Here is a 20,272-nt window from a genome sequence, read left to right on the forward strand (position 1 = left end):
CCACTTTCCGCTGAAGTCTTAACCCCAATCCTGATTCCAACCCATAAAAAAGCCCTGACCCTACTAATCATCATTTACCTCATGTTGTCTTTGGGTCAACAACAATGTTGAAAAAAGTGGCAAAATTGATGAAAAAAAATCAAATTTACAAAAAAAAAAAAAATATTCATTGAAAAAACTTCTGCAAAACGTTTTTCATGGTCAAAGGGAAGCCAGCAGAAGGATTAAGGAAGTAAGAAAAGGCAAAATGTCCTCACTTTGCCTGTGGGTGTTGTTAGTACTATCCTTGTGAGGACCTTCTGAGCAATTGAAACACAACACACACATGCTCAAGTAGGCTTTAGGACCCAGTATTTCCGCCTTAATAAGGTAGTACAATTGAGGAAAGGCAAAAGGGGGAGAGTAAGATAGAGAGAAAGAGAGAGAGAGAGAGAGAGAGAGAGCTGTGTTTGCGAAGTCAGAGAAAAGCTGAGAGTGGCAGAAGAAAGTTGACACCGTGTAAGACGCAGTGCAACCGCAACAGGGATTAATCAGATAGCCTACCTTCTCCTGTCTGCGAGGACAGAGAGCGAGCCGAGCACGGTGCGAGAGAGGATGCTGTGCAGGGGGAAGGGGACTCTCTGACAGAGCATGCACACCACCCACACCACCCACACCACCGCTGCACAGGTGGAGGCTGATGCAGGGGCCATCCGCATGCATTCACCGCCGCATCAGCACCGCTCGACGGACGGATGTTTGACTCTCTGTGACTCAGCGCACGCATTCCCTCTCCCACCTAAACACGTGTAGGATACATAACCTCACACACACACGCACGCACGCACACACACAGACTCTCACACACATTTTGCACATGCCCACGCCAAACACAAGCAAACCATTTGATCAGTGTGGAGCAGTCAGCCGTGTGTGGATGGTATAAACGGGATTCCCCGTGTCTTCTCAGGGGACTCGAACCGAAGACGGGACAGGACAGGACAGGACAAGACAGGACAGGACAGGACGGATCCGTTGCCAACGTAAAGGTGAGGAAATATTTAAAGGAACCCATAGGAAACCCTGAGCTGTGTTCTGACTGCATTTGTTTCCTCGAATAATCTTTGACCTTTGATTGCTAACGTTTCATATTCCAAATGTTATTGTTATTGTTCCCTCAAAACCACCCCACCGTGAGTTATACATTAAAATAAAACAAAAATATAAATAGTGAAAGCAATACTGTTAGCTTTATTAAACCGCCAGTCTACCAGTAAACGCTTTATATCATTAAAATTAACTTTATTGATTAGTGTAATTGCAATAACCAAGCACTAACATATTTTTATTATTATTACTATTATTATTATGATAATTACAGCTAAGCTTCCAATTCTTACATGTTAATAATGTTTAGGTTATTGATGTAATTGTGCGTTTTCATCTCTTATAGTTCTTTTACTATGAATATCTTTTGTGATGGGTGGAGAGAGCATACAATCCTCATCTCAAATATTGTAAGATAATACAAGGTAGCAAAAACCCAACATTCTTTTCAGATCACAGAGTGATTATACAGTAATGAAAACATTGTTATTAATATCATATTGCCAATAGATCTTAAATCCTACACACTGATCCTTTAAGAGGATCTCTGTTTTGACATCAAACTATTTAATTGATCCAATTGATTTATTGATCCAAGGCTGATGTTCGAGAAAGGGGATTTATTAATTATGGTTGTGTTTCTGATGTCAATAATCTAAATCGGTTTCTTTGCGAGTGAGACGCTTTTTATGTTACTGTAAAATTAAAACAGAGGATGTGATATCACCTACTGTAGGCAGAAGTGAGAGCTCCTCAGTTCATTATTTTATAAAACTGAAGATTCATATTCTCTGTGTATATTTATGAATATATACAGTACAATAAAGGATATGTTGCTATGGAGTGGAACCCCAACAGCAGCAGAGCAACCAGCTCTACACAGCTCTGCTCCATTGTTTATGTTGCTATTGCTATTTACTGCTGTAGCACAAGCCTGGAGTGCAGGAATATATGAAACCAAGGCACGCTCATGCAGCATTCCTGAACCCTGATTGAATGTGATTTGTGAGATCACATGTGAAATGTAAAATGTGTATCAGGGGACATTGTAGAAAAAAGGGACACGCATGCTTGATTAAGAGCAGCTATTTTCTCCGCTCACTGTGCTCTATACTTGTTTAATGACCTGTGTGTATGTGTGTGTGTGTGTGTTTGTGTGTGTGTGCGCGTGCGTGCATATCTGTGAGAGGCTAATTGATTAATTAAACACACACACACAGACACACAGTGTCATTACACAGATGTAAACAGACTAGATGACATCAGCCTTTGCATTGTTCCTGTTGAGCCTCTTTTCAACAGTGTGGCAATTCTCATTGTTCACATACATTTTCAGAGGCTTTACCAAATTACTAATATAAAACTGATATATAGTCAAACACTAACATGCGGGTGTAAGCCACCATTTTTCATAAAGTGTTTATTGCATGAATATAATTTTCACTCAAGTCAAGAATTTGGGAGCATAAGGGACTAAAATAGATTGTACTGTCCCGAAGGAAATTTGTCTTGGAGAAACCATATCTGCTGTTTAAAGAATTCCACACACACACACACTCATAAATACACACATCCATCCATCCATACATACATGTATATACATAAATACACTGAGACTGCCACTAGCCAACAAAATTGCACACGTTGTACAACACTCCATAATAGTTGTTTCTGGCTGTAAATAAAATGTCATTGTTTAGCTACGGCAACTCTTGTCAGAGCTTTTTACCATTGTGTTGAAAGTTACAACAACAACATTTTCTTAAATGTTTTACTTAAAGGTCCAATATGTAATATATTTAGCCTACTTTAATAAATCCAGAAATTACCCCAATGTGTCATCAGCTATGACTAGTTTAATGCTAGTATTTTCTCGTCCTTTTTTATCCGTTCCGTGACAGAGTTTTGGCCTGTGTGTTGGTATCTGTCACTCCCCGATGAAAGTCGAGTGCAGATTTTAGTCACCCATGCTCAGATGTTAACGGTTTATGGCATAACATGTCGTACCTGAGGAAAGTCGAGTCAGACCGGCTCTGGTCAAGTGCAGTTGTGAGTTGTGAGTGAATGCTCAGATTTAAACGGTTTACGGCGTAATGTGTCATACTGAAAATTGTGAAATCCATGAAATAATAAACTTTTCTTATAACAAACAGTAACAGAAGATGGGAATTGTTTCAAACACGTTTTGGCTATCAATGACAGTTTGATTGCTAATGTTAGCTCAAAACGCCATCCAACTGACAACTTTAGTTGTGTTTAATTGCTAACTTGTAACCAGCAGGGAATAAAGTTTGTTAAGTAGGTCCATTTCTTACTGTATTGACATTACAGAAAGCTCTCGTCAGGATCTTGTATGCTACTTGTCGCAAAGTGACGCACGCACAACTCATATCTGCACGTAAATGTGCTGTGCTGTATTTATATAGCGCTTTTCCAGTCTTAACGACTACTCAAAGCGCTTTTACATCTACAGGAAACATTCACCATTCACACACATTCATACACTGTGGCTGGGGCTGCCGTACAAGGTGCCACCTGCTCACCAGATAAACATTCACACACATTCACACTCCGATGCGCAGCACCGGGGGCAACTTGGGGTTCAGTGTCCTGCCCATGGACACTTGGACAATGACTGCAGGGGCGAGGATCGAACCATCAACCTTCCGATTGGCAGGCAACCGCTCTACCACTGAGCCACAGCCGCCCCACGTGACTTACATCGGGGGGTTGACACTATCAACTGTCCAGTTTGACAGCCAGGTCGGGTTGCCAGAAATACCTGTAAAAATGTAAACCCAGTGTGCTACAACTACAAACAAACAGGATCAACAGAGCTGTATTCCACTCGTCTTAAAAAATACGGCATGTTTCTAACAGTTGTGTGACCAGAGACGTAAGAAACCCCGGGTAAATATTGGAGATGTATTTGAAAGATGGAGAAAAGCTTAGAGCCCAAAAGGATGCCGAGTTGGCTAATTTCCTCTTGAACAAGAGGCTAAGTAGCTAAGCATTAGCTTCAGGCTAATTTATAACGTCCACAAGAGACGGGCATTTTGTCATTTCCTATTTTATCAATACCTGAGTTGGTTACTCGCAAAAACAATAAAGTGATCCTGACTTGTCCTTGCTAACGGCGCTATGCTAACCCTGCTAACTGCTAACCCTTCCAACTGCTAAAGTTAAGGAAAGACGAGGCAAGCGGGCCACGGCTGTTTACACTTTGTAGCCTGTTTGTGGCTGACTACGGTGAGTTATTTCAAACCGGGGGGAGGGACTGTAAATCGGGAAGAGAGGACCGTGAGTTTGCAGTGTGTTTAGCCGTTGCTGCCGCAATTCTAAGCAAATAAAGCGTGTATTTCAGTCGGCTGAAAAAGGGCATGGTAGTGGTATTTTTTGTCGTTCCTACCGTAATTCTAAGCCAAAGTGTGTCTGTCTGGTGCGTGGAGAGGAGGACCAGGTTAATAATTAATTAATAATTTGTTTATTAGTCCCCAATGGGGAAATTACTGCACTACACTCTGTGTACACACTTTTGTTAGTACTCACACACACAGGCCTGAAATACACACACATGCTCAGGACCTATACATGGAGAGATGTCAGAGTGAGTGGGCTGCCAGCTGAATCAGTGCCCTGAGCGGGCGGGGGGGGGGTGCTGTGCCTTGCTCAAGGGCACCTGGCAGTGCCCAGGAGGTGAACTGGCATCTCTCCAGCCACCGATCCACGCTCCCAACTTTTTGGGTCCATACGGGGATTTGAACCAGTGACCCTCCAGTTCCCAACCCAACTCCCTATGGACTGAGCTACTGCCACCCCGAGGTTGTTGCGGTTTAGGCAGATCCTACTGTAATTCTAAGCTAAGGTGTGTCTGTCAGTCAGGTACAGGCGGGTAAAGAGTCTCGCGTAGGCACGGGCTTTTATGACATTATAGCCAGCATCTAGTGTTAGCTACTCTGCTGTGCTGTGGAGTAATGTCTGGCCATGCGACACAAGCATCTAGCAACATTGTTGGATGCTACTGTCTCAGCCTGGCAACCAACGTGAACTTTGAGTCTGGGGAGGAGGGCGCGGGGGAGACAACTCTCTCCAGTATTTTCAATTTGTACTGCAGTAACTATATTAATCATAGCTTTCAGTATTACATATTGCACCTTCAAACTAATTGTTGCATTTGTTTTCCATTTTTAATTGGTGGTTTAGAATCTAAAAAGGTTGGAGATTTGTTTGAATCTGTCTAATTGGGGTGACCTGTAGCTCACCCGGTAGAGTGTGCGCCATATAAAGACTGAGTCCTTAGCAGCATTATGGGTTCAAATATATCTACAGCCTTTTTGCTGCATGTCCTTCCCTATATGCCTTTGCATCTTGGATGCTTTTCTGTTGTTTGTACATGGCTACATTCACTTAAAGTATCCAAAGTGCACAATACTCCTCTGTACTCCGTTCAGTTGATTACACCGGTTACAGCCCGGTGCGTCACATTGGTGAAAAACCTCTATTGGTGATAAAACATAAATGTGTTGCAGTGTTTTACCATGCACTTTGTTGTAAAAACAGCGTCCTCAGATCTTAGCAATGTGTAAAACATGAAACCCTCCCAATAGAAATGTTGTCCTACATGATCAAACTAAAGCCCCAGTTTACAGTAAAATAGCGTTGTTCTGTTCATTGTGTTTGGGAAGTACCTGTGTATAACATGGTCAACATCGACATACAAGCATACACATCCATCCATGGAAACCCTGGAGAGTATTGCAAAATGCAGCTGAAGAAGATACTGAAGCACACATGACACACGCACACACACACACACACACACACACACACACACAAAACTACATGACCAACACAGCATTGTGAGATATAGCCAGTCTCTGTACAATGTGTCCCATGACACTCATAGATGCACATAACAGAACACTGAGTACAACATACAACACGCTCTGCAAAGATGCTGGAGCCATTTTCAACATATTGCAGATGGGTAACTTCTCTTTCCTCGGGCCTCATTACACATAAGCACCAGCTGTGTGAGTAGTGTGTGTGTTTATGTGTGTGTCTGTGTGTGTGTTTCTGAGGTTAGAGCAGGGCATACCGTGGACTGATATATGAGGTCACACTGTCACACACATATTCTGCACAGAGGGGTTCAGCACCCGGTGTGACTGCGCTCATTATTATGAGCTTATGCTGTTATTATTATGTGGAAATGATCCATCCTTTGCAGTCTAATGTGAAATCAACACATCCTTACTGAATGGCAAGGCTACATTGAAATCATCTCATCCAGTTATTATCAAGCCAAGCCGAGGAACAGTACTGAAATGGCAAATTAGCCTCTGCTTCATTTATCCTGCAGTGAGCACTCCACTCCATGGTGAATTTGTTTCCATAGGAACATGATGTTACTTTGGGCTTCACGAGCTGTGCAACGTGCTCCACGCCACTGCCTGTTTTTTGCTTATCTTTTCTGTTCAGTTTCCTCTCTGCTCTTGTCAGTCACTCCACACAGATCAAAGAGGAAGATATAGTGAGAAAAGGGTTTGGAAATACAATCAATAGCACCACTTGGGCTTTTAAAAATTTGTGTTTGGCACATCTCAAAGCTTGCTGTGGTCTTATCAGCCTCACATCGTTGTTCTTCAATACGTCTTTTTATTAGAGCCTACAGGCGTTTACAGCGCCAGTTTCCTACAGTCACTATGCCATTTCTTTTCTTCGAGTGTGTTCTCTGTATCAGGAATCGCCTTAATCTGAATATAACAGAAATACTTTCAGCTCTGTACATGAGTGTGTACGTGCTTGAGAGGCAGAGAGGCGGTGTGTGTCAAAAAGACTGCAGAGTTGCTGAAAATCTATATAAGAGTCAGCAGCAACAGTTCTCTGCTTCTGAGACGGGTTTAAAGCTCTTTTTCTACTTTGGTTGCACTTTTCCACGTCTTAAGAACAAGATCTCTTTTCGTGCAGCAAGCAGAAATTGTACAGGGAAAGGCAGGTTTTAAGTTTGGTACAGTGGCTTTGCTGAATGTATTGGCTGGATTATGAAGAACGGAAGGAGTCAGATCAAAAGCGAAAGAAGAGGGGTGGAAGTAATGGAGGGAACTGAGCAAATGTGTGGTTGTGTATGTGTATGACAAAGCACCACGCTAGAAAAGGAGAGAGATAGGGAGGCAGAGAAGAGCCGCTCTTGTAAAAGTGTCGGTGGTGATTTGCAGCGACGTCCTTGCAACCTTCCCTCTACCTGACTGGATGTTTTATGAGTGTTGCAGAATCAGAAGAGTAGGCCGGCTTATAATACAGCTGACAGAAGTCTTTTTGTGGTGGATGGGCTAGGGGTGCAGGAGGGAGGGTGGGCTGTAATAAAGCTGAGTGCATCTCTCCGGGAATGAAGCTGCAGCGATTGGGAGGGAGGCGGGGCGGAAGAGAAAGGGAAGGCTGCTGAAGTGCTACAAATATTAGAGAGCCGAGTGCGTGTGTGCAGTAGGCCTACACACACCATATGCCCAGATGTGTGTGAGGGGGAGGCACTTTGCTCAGAGCGGTGGCTGACGTCACTGTGTTGAACGATCAGTCAGCGTGTTCAATGTGAGAGGTACTAACCCTCCATAAAGAGTGGGGGGGGGGGGGGGGGGGGGGGGGGGGTTCTTTGCACGGCGAAGCAGTGTCAGCGTGCAGAGCAGAATGCAGCCCTCAGCACCACGCCAGCCCAAAGAGACCCAATTATTCCCTTTTTTTTCTCTGTGCTGTGCAGCGAAGGGTGCAATAACGAGTCATTGAATTGATCTGGAGCCTGTGAAGCACTCCACCATGCAGAATGAATACTTACTGATGAGACATTATGTCGTTTGTTGAAATTACTGATTCTAATTCCACAGGGAATGAAAAGACCCTGTACAGAGACGTTTTTGATCTCTCCTCAGTTGTCAGCTCACAGTAGCATTTCCCCACCACTCAGTAAGGTGCTAATTTTAGATCTCCTCAGTTTGGAATAGAGCTGCAACTAACCATTATTTTCATTGTTGATTAATCTGACGATTGTTTTCAAGATTAATGGATTCATAGTTTTTTCGTCAACTCGGTTTACTGTCACAGACAAGAGAAGAAACTAGAAAATATTCACATTTAACAAACAGACAATTTTTGACCAAATTGTTATTTGGTTAGTGTCTTGCCCAACTTGGGACTGCAGGATCGAATCACCAACCTTTCCGGTTGGCATGTTACCGCTCTACCACGGAGCCACGTCACTTAGCACGTCCGTGTTATGGGGCAATCAGGTGCATATGTCTAAGCATTCATCCGTTTTCTAAGCAGCTTATCCTGTGCAGGGTCACTGGGGGCTGGAGCCTATCCCAGCATGCATTAGGTGAGAGGCAGGGTTTTTGCTAGATAGGTAAGCACTGCTAACACATATACACTAAGCTGGGCAAATTTTAAAAAAGAATTTACATGTTAATATAATGTAGCCACACTACGCAGGGCATATGTATAATGTATAAAGATCACCATCAACACTGAAATGCCTGAATTGCAAAATGTAAAATGCCAATATGAAAAGAGTTAAAGCCCTTCTACTTCTTCTTCTTCTTCGTCATGTTTCGGTCAGCAAACTGCATTGCAGCCAAGGAGTGGAACAGACTGAATACTCTGCTGAGTCTCGGCTGATTAAACCTTCTTTTTATGGGGCTCTAGCCACTAATGTTATCTCAAAAGCCCTAAATCTTTTAGGTTTTTAAAATAACTTTTTCCTCTTAGTCTCTCTAACTTGACCGGCCAATCAATGGAGCAAACTTCTACTACTGAGGAAATATCACTATTTGTTCTATGTCATTAGTAATGCTGTTATCTGACTTAAAAATAGAAACGTCAGGGGGTACCTGCTTAGCTCAGTGTTGGGGTACCCCAATGAATGGACAAGGGCGTTGGACTTGGGGGACGGGGGGGGTGGGGGGGGGGGGGGGGGGGGGGGGGGGGGGGGGGGGGGGGGATGACTGAGTTCCCAAGGCGGGTTCATTTCTGACCTGCGTCCCTTTGCTTTATGTTATTCCCATTCTCTCTCCCTCTTACCTCTTAATCTGTCCAATCACTAAAGGCCAAAAAAGACAACAAAAAACTAAAATTAGCGTCACATGTCGGACAATTTTTGCCCCCTTTAAGGTGGCAGCAGCACAAATGAACCATCCTCTCAACATTTGTTGTGTTCATGTACATCATGTACAGATTTTAGGCTTTCTATTATCAAATGGCTTGCAAAATATTGCATAAAGCTGCCGTAAATGGAGCGTGGCCCTGGATCCTCTCTAGGTTTGAACCGGGCCCTGAATGTTTCCAACGTCTGGCTCCGCCCCTGCTGTGTGTCTGCTCTGGCTCTCTGTAATTTACTACACTCCTCATTCACCATTTGGTTGTTCTCATCCCACATGTCTTTGACAGGCCTTCCTCTCACACATACTGAGCCAGGCAGAAACACTGGTAACTACTTTACTACTCAGTACCCTATTATTTTGTATGCTGTAGTCTGGTACTATGAATATTACTGCAAAAATAAACTACAAAACAATCTCACCCTCCTCCTGGGGACATGAAGCTGGTCCCTGTGAGGTTAACCATTTATTTTTGGGTAGTTTCTTTCAGGTGCACTCAGGACAGTGTTATCTCCATAAGACATCTTCCAAATCACTCTAATCTGCTAGGTGTATTCATTTACTATATACTTTACTACATATTTTACTATATATTTCATGACCGAGCAGGGTCCCCCATTTCACACTGAGATTCCCGGCTTCAGTTTGAGAATTTCAAGCTAATAACGTTTCTGTATACTGCTTATTGAGCCCTGCTTTGAATTGCTGTGGATCTAACGTCTAATGGGAATTTGGGGACAGGGGTTAGGTTTAGGCATGTAGCCCAAGTAGTGTTTGTAACTTCTGTGAAAGGTAGAAGGCACAATATATCTTTTTTTACATATTCGATATCAACTGGCGCAATGAACATCATGAAAGGCTGTGACATATCGCGAAAGATACTATAAAAGAGATTTTTTTCGACTTGCACAAAACTGCACTTTATAATGAAAATGCCATTCTTTAGATGAGAACACTTTAATATCTTTTTATTTAATTGTGATACTCAACGACGTTTGTTGCATGGTTTCCTCATATCATGCAGCCCTTGAAGGCAGCGTGTGTGTGTGTGTGTGTGAGGAATATCACCTCTGTGGTCCAAACTGGAGTTAAGCTGTGAAATCTAAATATTATGTGTGACCTTGTTCTTCTCTTAACAGACCTCATTGTCCTTGTCACACTGGAAAAAGAGCTGTCTGACTCCTCGTCTGTCCCAAATGGAACCCTCTTAAGGTGGACGGGATACATTAAAAATACATGTCCCAAAGGAGCGCTGCCGTGGCACACAGCAAACCCACGGCCATAAATCAACAGAGGAGGACTTTGATTTCTTCATTATTGCTTCCTGCAGCAACAACAGAGGACAGGCATGTTGGCAGGCACGCTGACCTGCCGATGTGCACCGTAGGATTCTATTTCTGGAGACTCATTGCTTTTACAGATTAACTGCCCTCAAATATGGCCCCAATCCTTTCATTGCACCACTAGTTTGACTGCTGCCTGAGGTTGTGCATATTCCAGCTGCAAAACACCCCGCTGTGCGTCACTCCAGTCATTTGAAAGCGGGCTGCCTTTGGCCTGTAAAAGCAGTGTTGGTGAAAAAAAAAACACACTGCTGTATGTCCCAACAGACTGAAAGTCGTTTTTGTTTTTCTCTTTGCAATCATTTCTCAACTCATTGGCCGTTTCCATCCACAACGGTTGCAGGGGCAGATTGACATTCCAAGCTTTCATGCTAATAACATGACATTGTGCTTAGATTAAGACTTTACATGTGATTGCAAGAGACATTTTCCATGAGTCGCTGAGGGCAAATCCCATCGCACAGTGTTTTTCTTAGTCTAGCTGGGGCTAATCAAGGTCCTCCATCATCAGAACTGACATTTCCATATTGTACGAGAAAGAAAGTAGCCAACATTATCATCATGAACACTGACGCATTCAATCATGTGAAATGAAAGACGTGGGGCGACCATTACAGCCCTGAGACAAATAGCTTATGACATGTGAGGAAAAGAGGATCCCTTACACAGTTTCAGCACATCCCATACATAGCACACTGGAGAAAGCTACCACTGGATATTTTATAAACCTAGCATGTGTTTTTGGCCTCTTGACCGAGGCCTATAATAACTTTGAAAAATTAAGGAATAGGATTTAAGATGGATTATCACTGAAACACTAAAGCCACCAAAGCAGCTGCCTTTGCATAAACCGATTGGGCGCTCTTTAGGGAGACGCGCCGCACATTGATTTGAAGATTACATTGTGGTTGTTGATGTAGTGGCCTCTTGTTGGTATTAAAAAAGAGGGATGGAGAATTTAGATGAGCTGGAGCACCCTCTTTTGGGAGAAGGCCCCAATAACAGCCGGGCAACAGCTCCGGGGCTGGGATTTGGGCCGGGGCCCGCGAACGGACAGGCTCCTGGCGGGACATTTCGGGGCGTCTTGGTTAGGTGTGAGGAGGACAGGGCCTACCCTCCGTTTGCGTGGAGGAGCTATTGTGGACATCCCCCGGAGCTTCAGCAGCAGCAGCTACTGGACCCTTGCTCCTTACCACGCACACTGGAGTCCTTCTACCCAGCGGCCCCCATCTGGGGACACTCTGACTCCCTGCTCAGCAAAGACTACCTGGAGACCACCTTTGTGGACATTCGGCCCGGCTCCACCCTGGAGAGGAAGCTGCTGGCCGAGACGCAGGACTTCCACAGCGAGGCGTACAGCGTGGACGATGAGGATGACTTGCTTCCCGACTCTGACGTAAGTCATCCCACTGACGTGGTGTGGACCACATTCTTATGTTCCACACTGTAATATCAAGCATTCATTTTAAACAAAATTATGACAATCTCATAAAGGAAAGAGGGCCCGCATCGCCAATGATTTCCTGGATCGATTTGATTCTGAGTCAGACGGTCCCGTTTCAATTCAATATCAATTAGGTTAGGGAAAGTTCATATAGAAGCTATTTTTAGAGAACATAAGCTGTACATTGTACAAGCATAAATCAACCCCTCAAATACAGGTTAATGTTGTCAGTAGGGATTCGCTAAATGTTTTTTAAACAGTTTTCATTTATAGTGGACATAAATGGGGAAAAGGCATATATAAAAACTTCAAATTTTAGGATTTTATTATTTGATATATGAGATCATTCAAACTATTTTTTTTATTGGAGAACAATTATTTTAACCGAGCCCTAATAGGAAAGCAGAGCAGCTCATTCCATTTTTTGCAGATGTTCAAGAGAATAACTTGTAACACATAAATATGATTGAAACAAACGATTATTGTCTTGCCTGTTAGGCGTCAGAAAATAGTGAAAAACTACCAGTGTGTTGTCCCAGAGTCCAAGCGGACATCTACAAGTGTGTTTTAAATAGGTTGGCATTATGGATGGATAAATGACTGAGAAGATTAAACCAAATATTTATCAAATCATTGGCTAATTCTTTCATCTCTACACATAAATAATCATCATATCTTTCCATCTAATTTATACCACATCCATTTTTTGTTTTTGTTTGATGGAGTTTTGCATAAAAAGCAAGAGAGATTCATATTCTCTGTTCAGATTCAGAAGAGGAACTTAAAATAGACATATGAGCAATGCATTGCAGAAGTAGGCAGCAATAGAATGCTTGCTGTCAAACAGGCAGATTACATAAAGCTGCTCTAGGTCAGCACACTACAGCAGTGATGGAGGATGCCAGTTCTATTTCATAGATCACTGAGCAAAGCCCACCCTAAAGTGAAATTTAAATTAGCTTTAAGACTCACTACAATGGTCATTTGATGTTTTAAGGACATGAGAACGTATATGCTGTAAATGGCACATGTAAGTAGCCGCTGGTTGTTGAGATTATTATGAAAAGTCTCTCTGCAAGGTTGTATCAAAAGGTCTAATTATCCATGGTGAGTTAAAAGGCTAAAGGCTGTTTTACAATTATTACTTTGATTTAGTCTCACATAGCCAGCTCTATCTCCACAGCGCTGTGGAGTAAGGTCTGGCTACACCACTAATGCATTCTGGGATAGTTAAAAAAAAAAAAACTCTGGGTTGTTTGCATTTCTTTAAACCAATCCCAATCGTCTTGGGCACCACTAAGCTCCGCACGCAGCGACTGAGTCTCGTCTAAATGGTCTCAGGAAGGAACTTGTTTTGCACCCTGCAAGAGAAAACTCCTGATACAATATTAAAAGAAGTTTACTGTTTATACAGTATTGTGAGCTATTTAAATTAGCTGATACATGGTTAAACCTCATTAGCTCATACCAGTGTATCTCCGTGTGTACTTAGTCCACAGCAATCCCACCAATCTGTCCCAAAACCTCCCAGTTTGAGAGGAAATGCTGTAAACATATTCTTTGTAAATCTTTACAATCATTCCCCAAAGGGACCAAGCAGGCCTGCCTTGTTGCACCATCCAAATGATCTTCTCAAAATCATCTTCAATTTGTTGCCATTTGTGATATTTTGATGTTAAGCTTTATCCTAGACATGTACTTCCGTTGATCCAGACTACTTTGATTACAAACACAAGCCAGTGGACAAACAGTAGTACAGAAGTACCGCAAACCATTCAAATCAAGAGGCTGCTACAAAGTTAAGAGGAGTTTGCTCCACAAGGACAAAAGAACAGCACACGAAACACCAAGCTCATTGTGAATGCTGGCAGTCGTGCTGGCATGCACAGCCGCAAGCCTCTGGGATTACAACTTTGCAGTGACCTCAAAGAGTCACAACACAGCCTCTCCTTCTCCTCCTTTGTTTCACTTCACACGCTTTAGTTAGACGACTCAAACTGGGGAGCTAATCAATACTATATGATGCTTATCACCTAGCTAATCAATACTATACAATGCTAATCATATAGCTAATCAATACTGTACGATGCCAGAGCAGGAGTCCTGAGTGACTGTACACACCAACACAGCGTCCGTCTGGCTTTTGGCTTCGAGGTTTCCCTGTTGGCATGACAACTGCATCATGTCGACAAAAAATGCTCCAGAAAGATCACTCCTGATCAGTGGTGGAATATAGCTTAGTACATTTACTCAACTACTGTACGGAAGTACAAATGTTGAGGTACTTGTACTTTACTTCTTTTCATGCCACTTTCTACTTCTACTTATAAATAATAGAAATATTGAAGTTTTTACTCCACTACATTCATCAGACCGCTTTAGTCATGAGTTACTTTACACATTAAGATTACTGCACAAAAAACACATGTAGTTTGTACAATCTGATGTTTTATTATAAATGAAAGTAGCCAACAATAGAACTTCCTACGAGTCCAGCTGAGATGATTAGACCTTTATACACACAACTGGTTGGATTCTTTACACTTTCTAAAATGGGACGATTTATCTTTAGTCCTTTTACTTTTAATACTTTAAGTACATTTTCCTGATGATACTTACATACTTTTACTTAAGTAACATTTTTAATGCAGCACTTTAACTTCCAACAGTTCACGGTGTAGTATGAGTACTTTTACTGTAGTAAAGGATCTGAATACGTGTTCGACCACTACTCCTGATGTATGAGAATAATTCTAGACAGGTGTGAATGACAAGCAGAAAATTTTTCATCATTTTTTGAACTAAAGTGTGTGTAATATTAATGTAATCTTTTTTAGTGGTTAGAAGCAGAGATAGATTTTTTTTTTCTTTTAAGCATTTGCCAAAATGGTACGGGAGAATTTTTGCAAAAATCCACAATTATTTCTTACACAAAATAAAACACGTAGAGTAATATGACAGGGTCGGCGTGAGAGATGAAGTCAGATCGAATGTCCAGCTGTTTCAAAAAGATGCGCGAGTCACGAATGGCCTGCGGTCAGCAGAGCTAGTGCACATCCACACTAACCCCATTCAGTCACATTGTCTTACAGGCACCAGAAAAATTTCACAGTTGAACGCAACAAACAAAACCAAAATCCCATTGTGAATGCTCCCGTAAAACAGTCACTTAGAACATATTATCTTTGTATGTTTAATGCAACTTTTAAAAGAAATAATACTCAACATTGTCAAACACTCACTTAAGGAATGACTATGCTTGACTCTGAGTCCAATTATAAAAAAATACATGTCTCACTTATCCTTATAGTGGTATCTAACTATGCAAATAGTTTCTGTTTTGCTTCTTTGACCTCAATAAAACTGATACAAGCGAGTGGGCCAACACACAGTATGACTAACTACTGCACAATGCAGATGAAGAGCAGTGGGCTGCCACAGAGTTGAAAGGAATTTAAAAATGACATTTTAAAAATGTAGCATATATTCAGCGTGTCTTCCCGGAATCCATGTCCCAGTTACTCTGGATAGCACATAGATCTCTGAATAAAATTAAAATAAAAAGGTTCACAGTGTGTTCTGTGGAGTATCTAGAGTTATGGGGAAATTCTTTATGTAAAGATATTGCTGTTGATTTATTTATTTATTTTTAAATATGATGTTCAATTGCTGGAAAATTGTATTTGTGTGGAGGCAGAAACATTAAAACTTGGGCAACAAAAGCAAAACTACCTAAATAAGCAGATGGCATTAGAATTTATTTATTTTTGGTGGGGGGGGAATATAACTTGAACTCCTCCTGATATGCACTCTGTGTGAACCACAGGACTCGTCTATTGATGACTTCAGTGATACAGACAGTGAGAGCCACTTCCCTCCGATGATCCCTCAGGACTACCTGGGTCTCGCCTTCTTCTCCATGCTCTGCTGCTTCTGGCCACTGGGCATCGCTGCCTTTTACCTTTCACAGAAGGTACACACACACACACACACACACACACACACAAAGACACAGACAGACACATGCATGCATACACGCACACACAAACAGACAGAGAGACACACACGCACTCATGCACACAAAGACAGGAAGACACGCGCACACACACACACACACACACACACACAAATATACACACACAAACACACACACACACACACACACACAGAGTCTGTCCTGAGCTGACATGATACAACATGGCACTGTAGTTAACAGCCACGGGGGATTTCTCCCCCTCTGCAGTGTGTGTGGAATAACGGGTCCAGTTTCTTAGGTGCTGCGCAAAGTGTGGACATTGAGTTGGGTTAAGGTTGAGTCAGGGAGGATTACACCTAGGTTTGAAAGATTATGCCACAAGAGCATTGAAACAGCACAGATCTGTCCAATCCAAAGTAAATATGCATCAAAGATTTTTTACGTTTACATTTTAGAATCACAGTCTCTCTGTCTCATAGTTCCTACTGAGTATTCATAGAAAAGCTTCATTTAGATGTTTAAAAAAAAACAGGGCTGTCCTTGATTAAAGACATTTTTATTCTAACACTCATATCATTTTGTCGACTAATTGATTAGTTGATTTAATCAACAGATCTGCAAAATTATAAAAAAAAAAAAGAAATTAAACTTAGAATGTTAATACATCTCCACCTCAGCAGAAAAAAACGCTAAAAGTTGCAGATTTTCATTCTGGTTCACCACTGAAAACTGTAAAAAATAAAATAAAATAAAAACATGCAGATTCTTTGGGCCTGCTCAGTAGTTTTATATAAATCTTACATACAGTACGTTCAGCATGAAAAAGCATAAATAAAGATGAATGAATAAAGAAATCGTAGTTGACCAAGACCAAAACCATCAATAGGTGACTAATCACTAATATACAAAACACAATTTACTGTCTACAATTGCAAAAAAACAGTAAAGGCATACCCAACAACGAAGGTTTTTTCTGTTTGCTTTGGGGTTTTCAGGTATATTTCAACCGGAGTTCAAAAGGAAACAATCAGATTAACTTCCTATTTCAAAATTGATTTAACAACAATCCAAAATGAGGGCTATAGCCCACTGATCTATACACCGGCCTACTGATGCAAACCCTAGAATAATGGAAAAGATACGGTTAATAGCAGTATAATTGTTTTGTTATTAACAGTATTCTTCCTTTTATTCGGTGCTTTACATCAGTGGCAGGTGTCCAGATACATAATCACTGTGTCATAATGTTCATATTTTCAATGCTAGCTCATTTATTTTCTCTCCTTAAGTTGTCCAAAATCAGTGTCTGATCAATCTCTTCTAAGACAAAGCTGGTGGAAATATAGAGCAAAACTATCCCATCAGTCGACATTACACTGGCAATGTGGAAAAGCTCCCAACATCTCTATCTGTAGTTACTAGAGGCCCCTGGTTTAAAAAGGCATCCTTCCAGCAGTGCGGGGGGAGGGCTTTTCATTAGATCAATGGCCTTCATTAGGGTTTAATTAGAGTCATAACAAGAAGCCCCAAGGTGATAGAATTCCAATATGGTTGAGTGCTACCTGAAACAGAGGTCAGAGTCAAAGACATGGACCAGAGAAGGAGAAGGGTGTGCGTGTGTGTGTGTGTGTGTGTGTGTGGGGTGGAAGACGGAGAAAGTGATGATCATGGCACAAACGCAGGGTGTGATTCAAAGACGGAACAGAATATGGGCTTCATAGTGGAATGTACCTAAGATTAAGATTAAGACTGATTCTACCGTATTTAACTTACTGTGTTGAGATTTGGGGTAATGCCTGTAAAACCACTCAGTGTGACACCCACCCAGACAGTGTGTACAGTTCAGAAAAGAGCAATGGGAATTGTAAATGTTGGCTTCACTGATCATAACAATTCATTATTTCTAAAGTCAAAAAAACTGAAATACATGGACCTGGTGAACCAAAAAACTGCATAAGTTCTGTATTAAGCTAGAAATTACCTTCTTCTTCGCAACATACAAGCCATGTTGAGAGAAAGAGATCAGGGTTATGCCCTTAGAGGCGAACTCAGTTGGAAACACACAACAACTGAGTAACACAGGGATGAAAAGCAAGTGCATATCTGTCTGTGGCGTGAGGTTATGGAACGCATTACCAGAGGAATTAAAACATATTAGGAATGTCTTCACATTTAGGGTTGTCTTCAAGTTAAGGTTTCAAAGACATGACACTAGATAAGTACAGACATTGAGTAGTAGTAGTCTGTGAGGATGTTGATAATGGTGATGGTGATGATGAACATCATTATCATTAGGGTTATCATCATTATTTAGGATATTATTCACCTTATGGTGGCAATATACAGTATATTGTACTGACCCTTATGGGTATATGTAGGAGTATATGTATGCATATGCAAACACATTGTATGTATGCATGTATGTAGAATGTTGTCTGGGTAAGTGTACTGTATATGTTTTTTTACTTGTTGTTTCTCCTAAATTCTTTCCTTGAAAATGGGTTTGTAACTGTTAAAAATATGAGTGGGGGGGGGGCTGATATAAGCTGAAACTTCTGACCCTACCCTTTGGTTACAACCAATACATTAATAAATTAATTTATTCATTCAAATGTTGAGGTACTTATATTTTACTTGGGTCTTTTTTTTCTTGCCACGTTCTCTTTCTACTCTGCTACATTTCAGAGAAATATTGTACTATTTACTCCACTACATTCATCAGACAGCTTTAGTTACACAAGAAGATTTCTGCACACAAAACACATGTAGTTTATAACCTCTGATGTTTTATTATAAATAAAACTAGCTAACAATAAAAGGGCCTACAACTCCAGCTGAGATGATTAGAACTTTAAACACACTCTGTCTAAAATGGTAAGATTTTTCTGCATCAAGTACTTTTACTTTGGATACTTTAAGTACATTTTCCTGATTGTACTTACATTCTTTTATTAAAGTAACATTTTTAATGCATGACTTCTACTTGTAAAAGAGTATTTTAATAGTGGTATTAATTCTTTTACTTAAGTAAAGGATCTGAATACTTCTTCCACCATCGCTGGGCTTAGCGTGTGATATGAATGAGTTGGAGAGTGAAGGCCAGGGAGGACCATGACAAATTATGATGAATGCCCCTCTCTCCTCTTCTTTCCCCCCCTCTAATCCTCATCTCCCTCTCCTTTCTCCTCCAGACCAACAAGGCCTCGGCTCAGGGGGATTTCCAGGGCGCCAACGCCGCGTCTCGCCAGGCTCTGTGGCTCTCAGTGCTCTCCATCGTGTTCGGAATCATAACGTACATCTGTGCCATCGCTGCATTGATTTCCTACCTGTCTGGAAAGCCACCATAAAAGCAACTCATACACACACAAAAAACTAAAGACCTCTTACATCTCATGGATATTATCAACACAACGCATCACCTGTAAATGTGAAATAATCACAGTCTTTGTCTGTCCTCATGTTTTATCTACAGCGAGCTGGAAAAAGACAGTGAAAACAACGCGAGAGCTCGTATATTAAAGAGCTGAGCAGTGTTGTTCCAGACAAAAAATTATGAATCCCACTATGGCATAGTACATCCATGCCATAGCATGGATGTATTAGGCATTTGACCTTGAGTGGTTATTGTTAAAATAGCCTTGGTTAGGGGATAGGACCTGAACAAATTACAAAGGTTACGTTACCTAAGCATGGACGCCTGGCCAATAGTAGCTATTGAACAGCGGGTCTTGGCGTGGCCATTGTGGGGGACAAAATATCGCGATATGGAGGGTTAATTTTCTCCAAAAGGTTTTTTAATAATTAGCCTCTAAGCTAGACTGACCACGAGCTGTGAGGTGGGAAAAACAAAGAATTCTGTTCCATATGAAATCCATCTTGTTTTCAGAAAAAACATGTTTTATTCGCAAAGCAACAGAGAAATACTACACTACCCGCAATCCTAAGCATAACAGTGACGTTTTTGTTATTGGTAGAGCTTTCTGTTGTCATGGAAATGAAGCCGCAAACAGCTATAGCGAGCTGCTCCCTACCTCCTTGACTCGACTCACCTCTTTTGGTTTTCCTTTACGAAAAAAAGTCTCTGGTACCTGCTTACAGGTACTTTTTTTAGTACTACCTCATTTGCAGTACCAGCGAGCTGAGGCGATACCAAAAGGTGACACAAAAACCTGCAGAATTCTGATTGGCAGGAGAGAATCGTCACTATTCACTGCATCAACATTGGTGACAACAGGCACATGTCAAGAATCAAAAACAACACACATTCAAGGTTCTG

General features: G+C 41.5%; 1 protein-coding gene across 1 annotated transcript; it reads left to right on the top strand.

Moving 5' to 3' along the window:
• Positions 1–430: 430 nt before the first annotated feature.
• Positions 431–19,437, top strand: tmem91 (transmembrane protein 91). The gene is made up of 4 exons (XM_034867283.1): positions 431–1,028; positions 10,373–11,972; positions 15,847–15,993; positions 19,188–19,437. The coding sequence occupies exons 2-4, from the start codon at positions 11,526–11,528 to the stop codon at positions 19,341–19,343; spliced, it is 750 nt and encodes a 249-aa protein (XP_034723174.1). The 5' UTR covers positions 431–1,028; positions 10,373–11,525; the 3' UTR covers positions 19,344–19,437.
• Positions 19,438–20,272: the final 835 nt, after the last annotated feature.

Source organism: Etheostoma cragini, chromosome 3 (assembly GCF_013103735.1).
Source record: "Etheostoma cragini isolate CJK2018 chromosome 3, CSU_Ecrag_1.0, whole genome shotgun sequence".
Taxonomy (NCBI): domain Eukaryota; kingdom Metazoa; phylum Chordata; class Actinopteri; order Perciformes; family Percidae; genus Etheostoma; species Etheostoma cragini.

Excerpts from the sequence above, each read along its gene's own strand:
- tmem91 (XM_034867283.1), top strand. The coding sequence starts at position 11,526 with ATGGAGAATTTAGATGAGCTGGAGCACCCTCTTTTGGGAGAAGGCCCC. Across the intron at positions 11,973-15,846 it reads ACTTGCTTCCCGACTCTGAC|GACTCGTCTATTGATGACTT; the intron begins GTAAGTCATCCC and ends TGTGAACCACAG. Across the intron at positions 15,994-19,187 it reads CCTTTTACCTTTCACAGAAG|ACCAACAAGGCCTCGGCTCA; the intron begins GTACACACACAC and ends TTTCTCCTCCAG.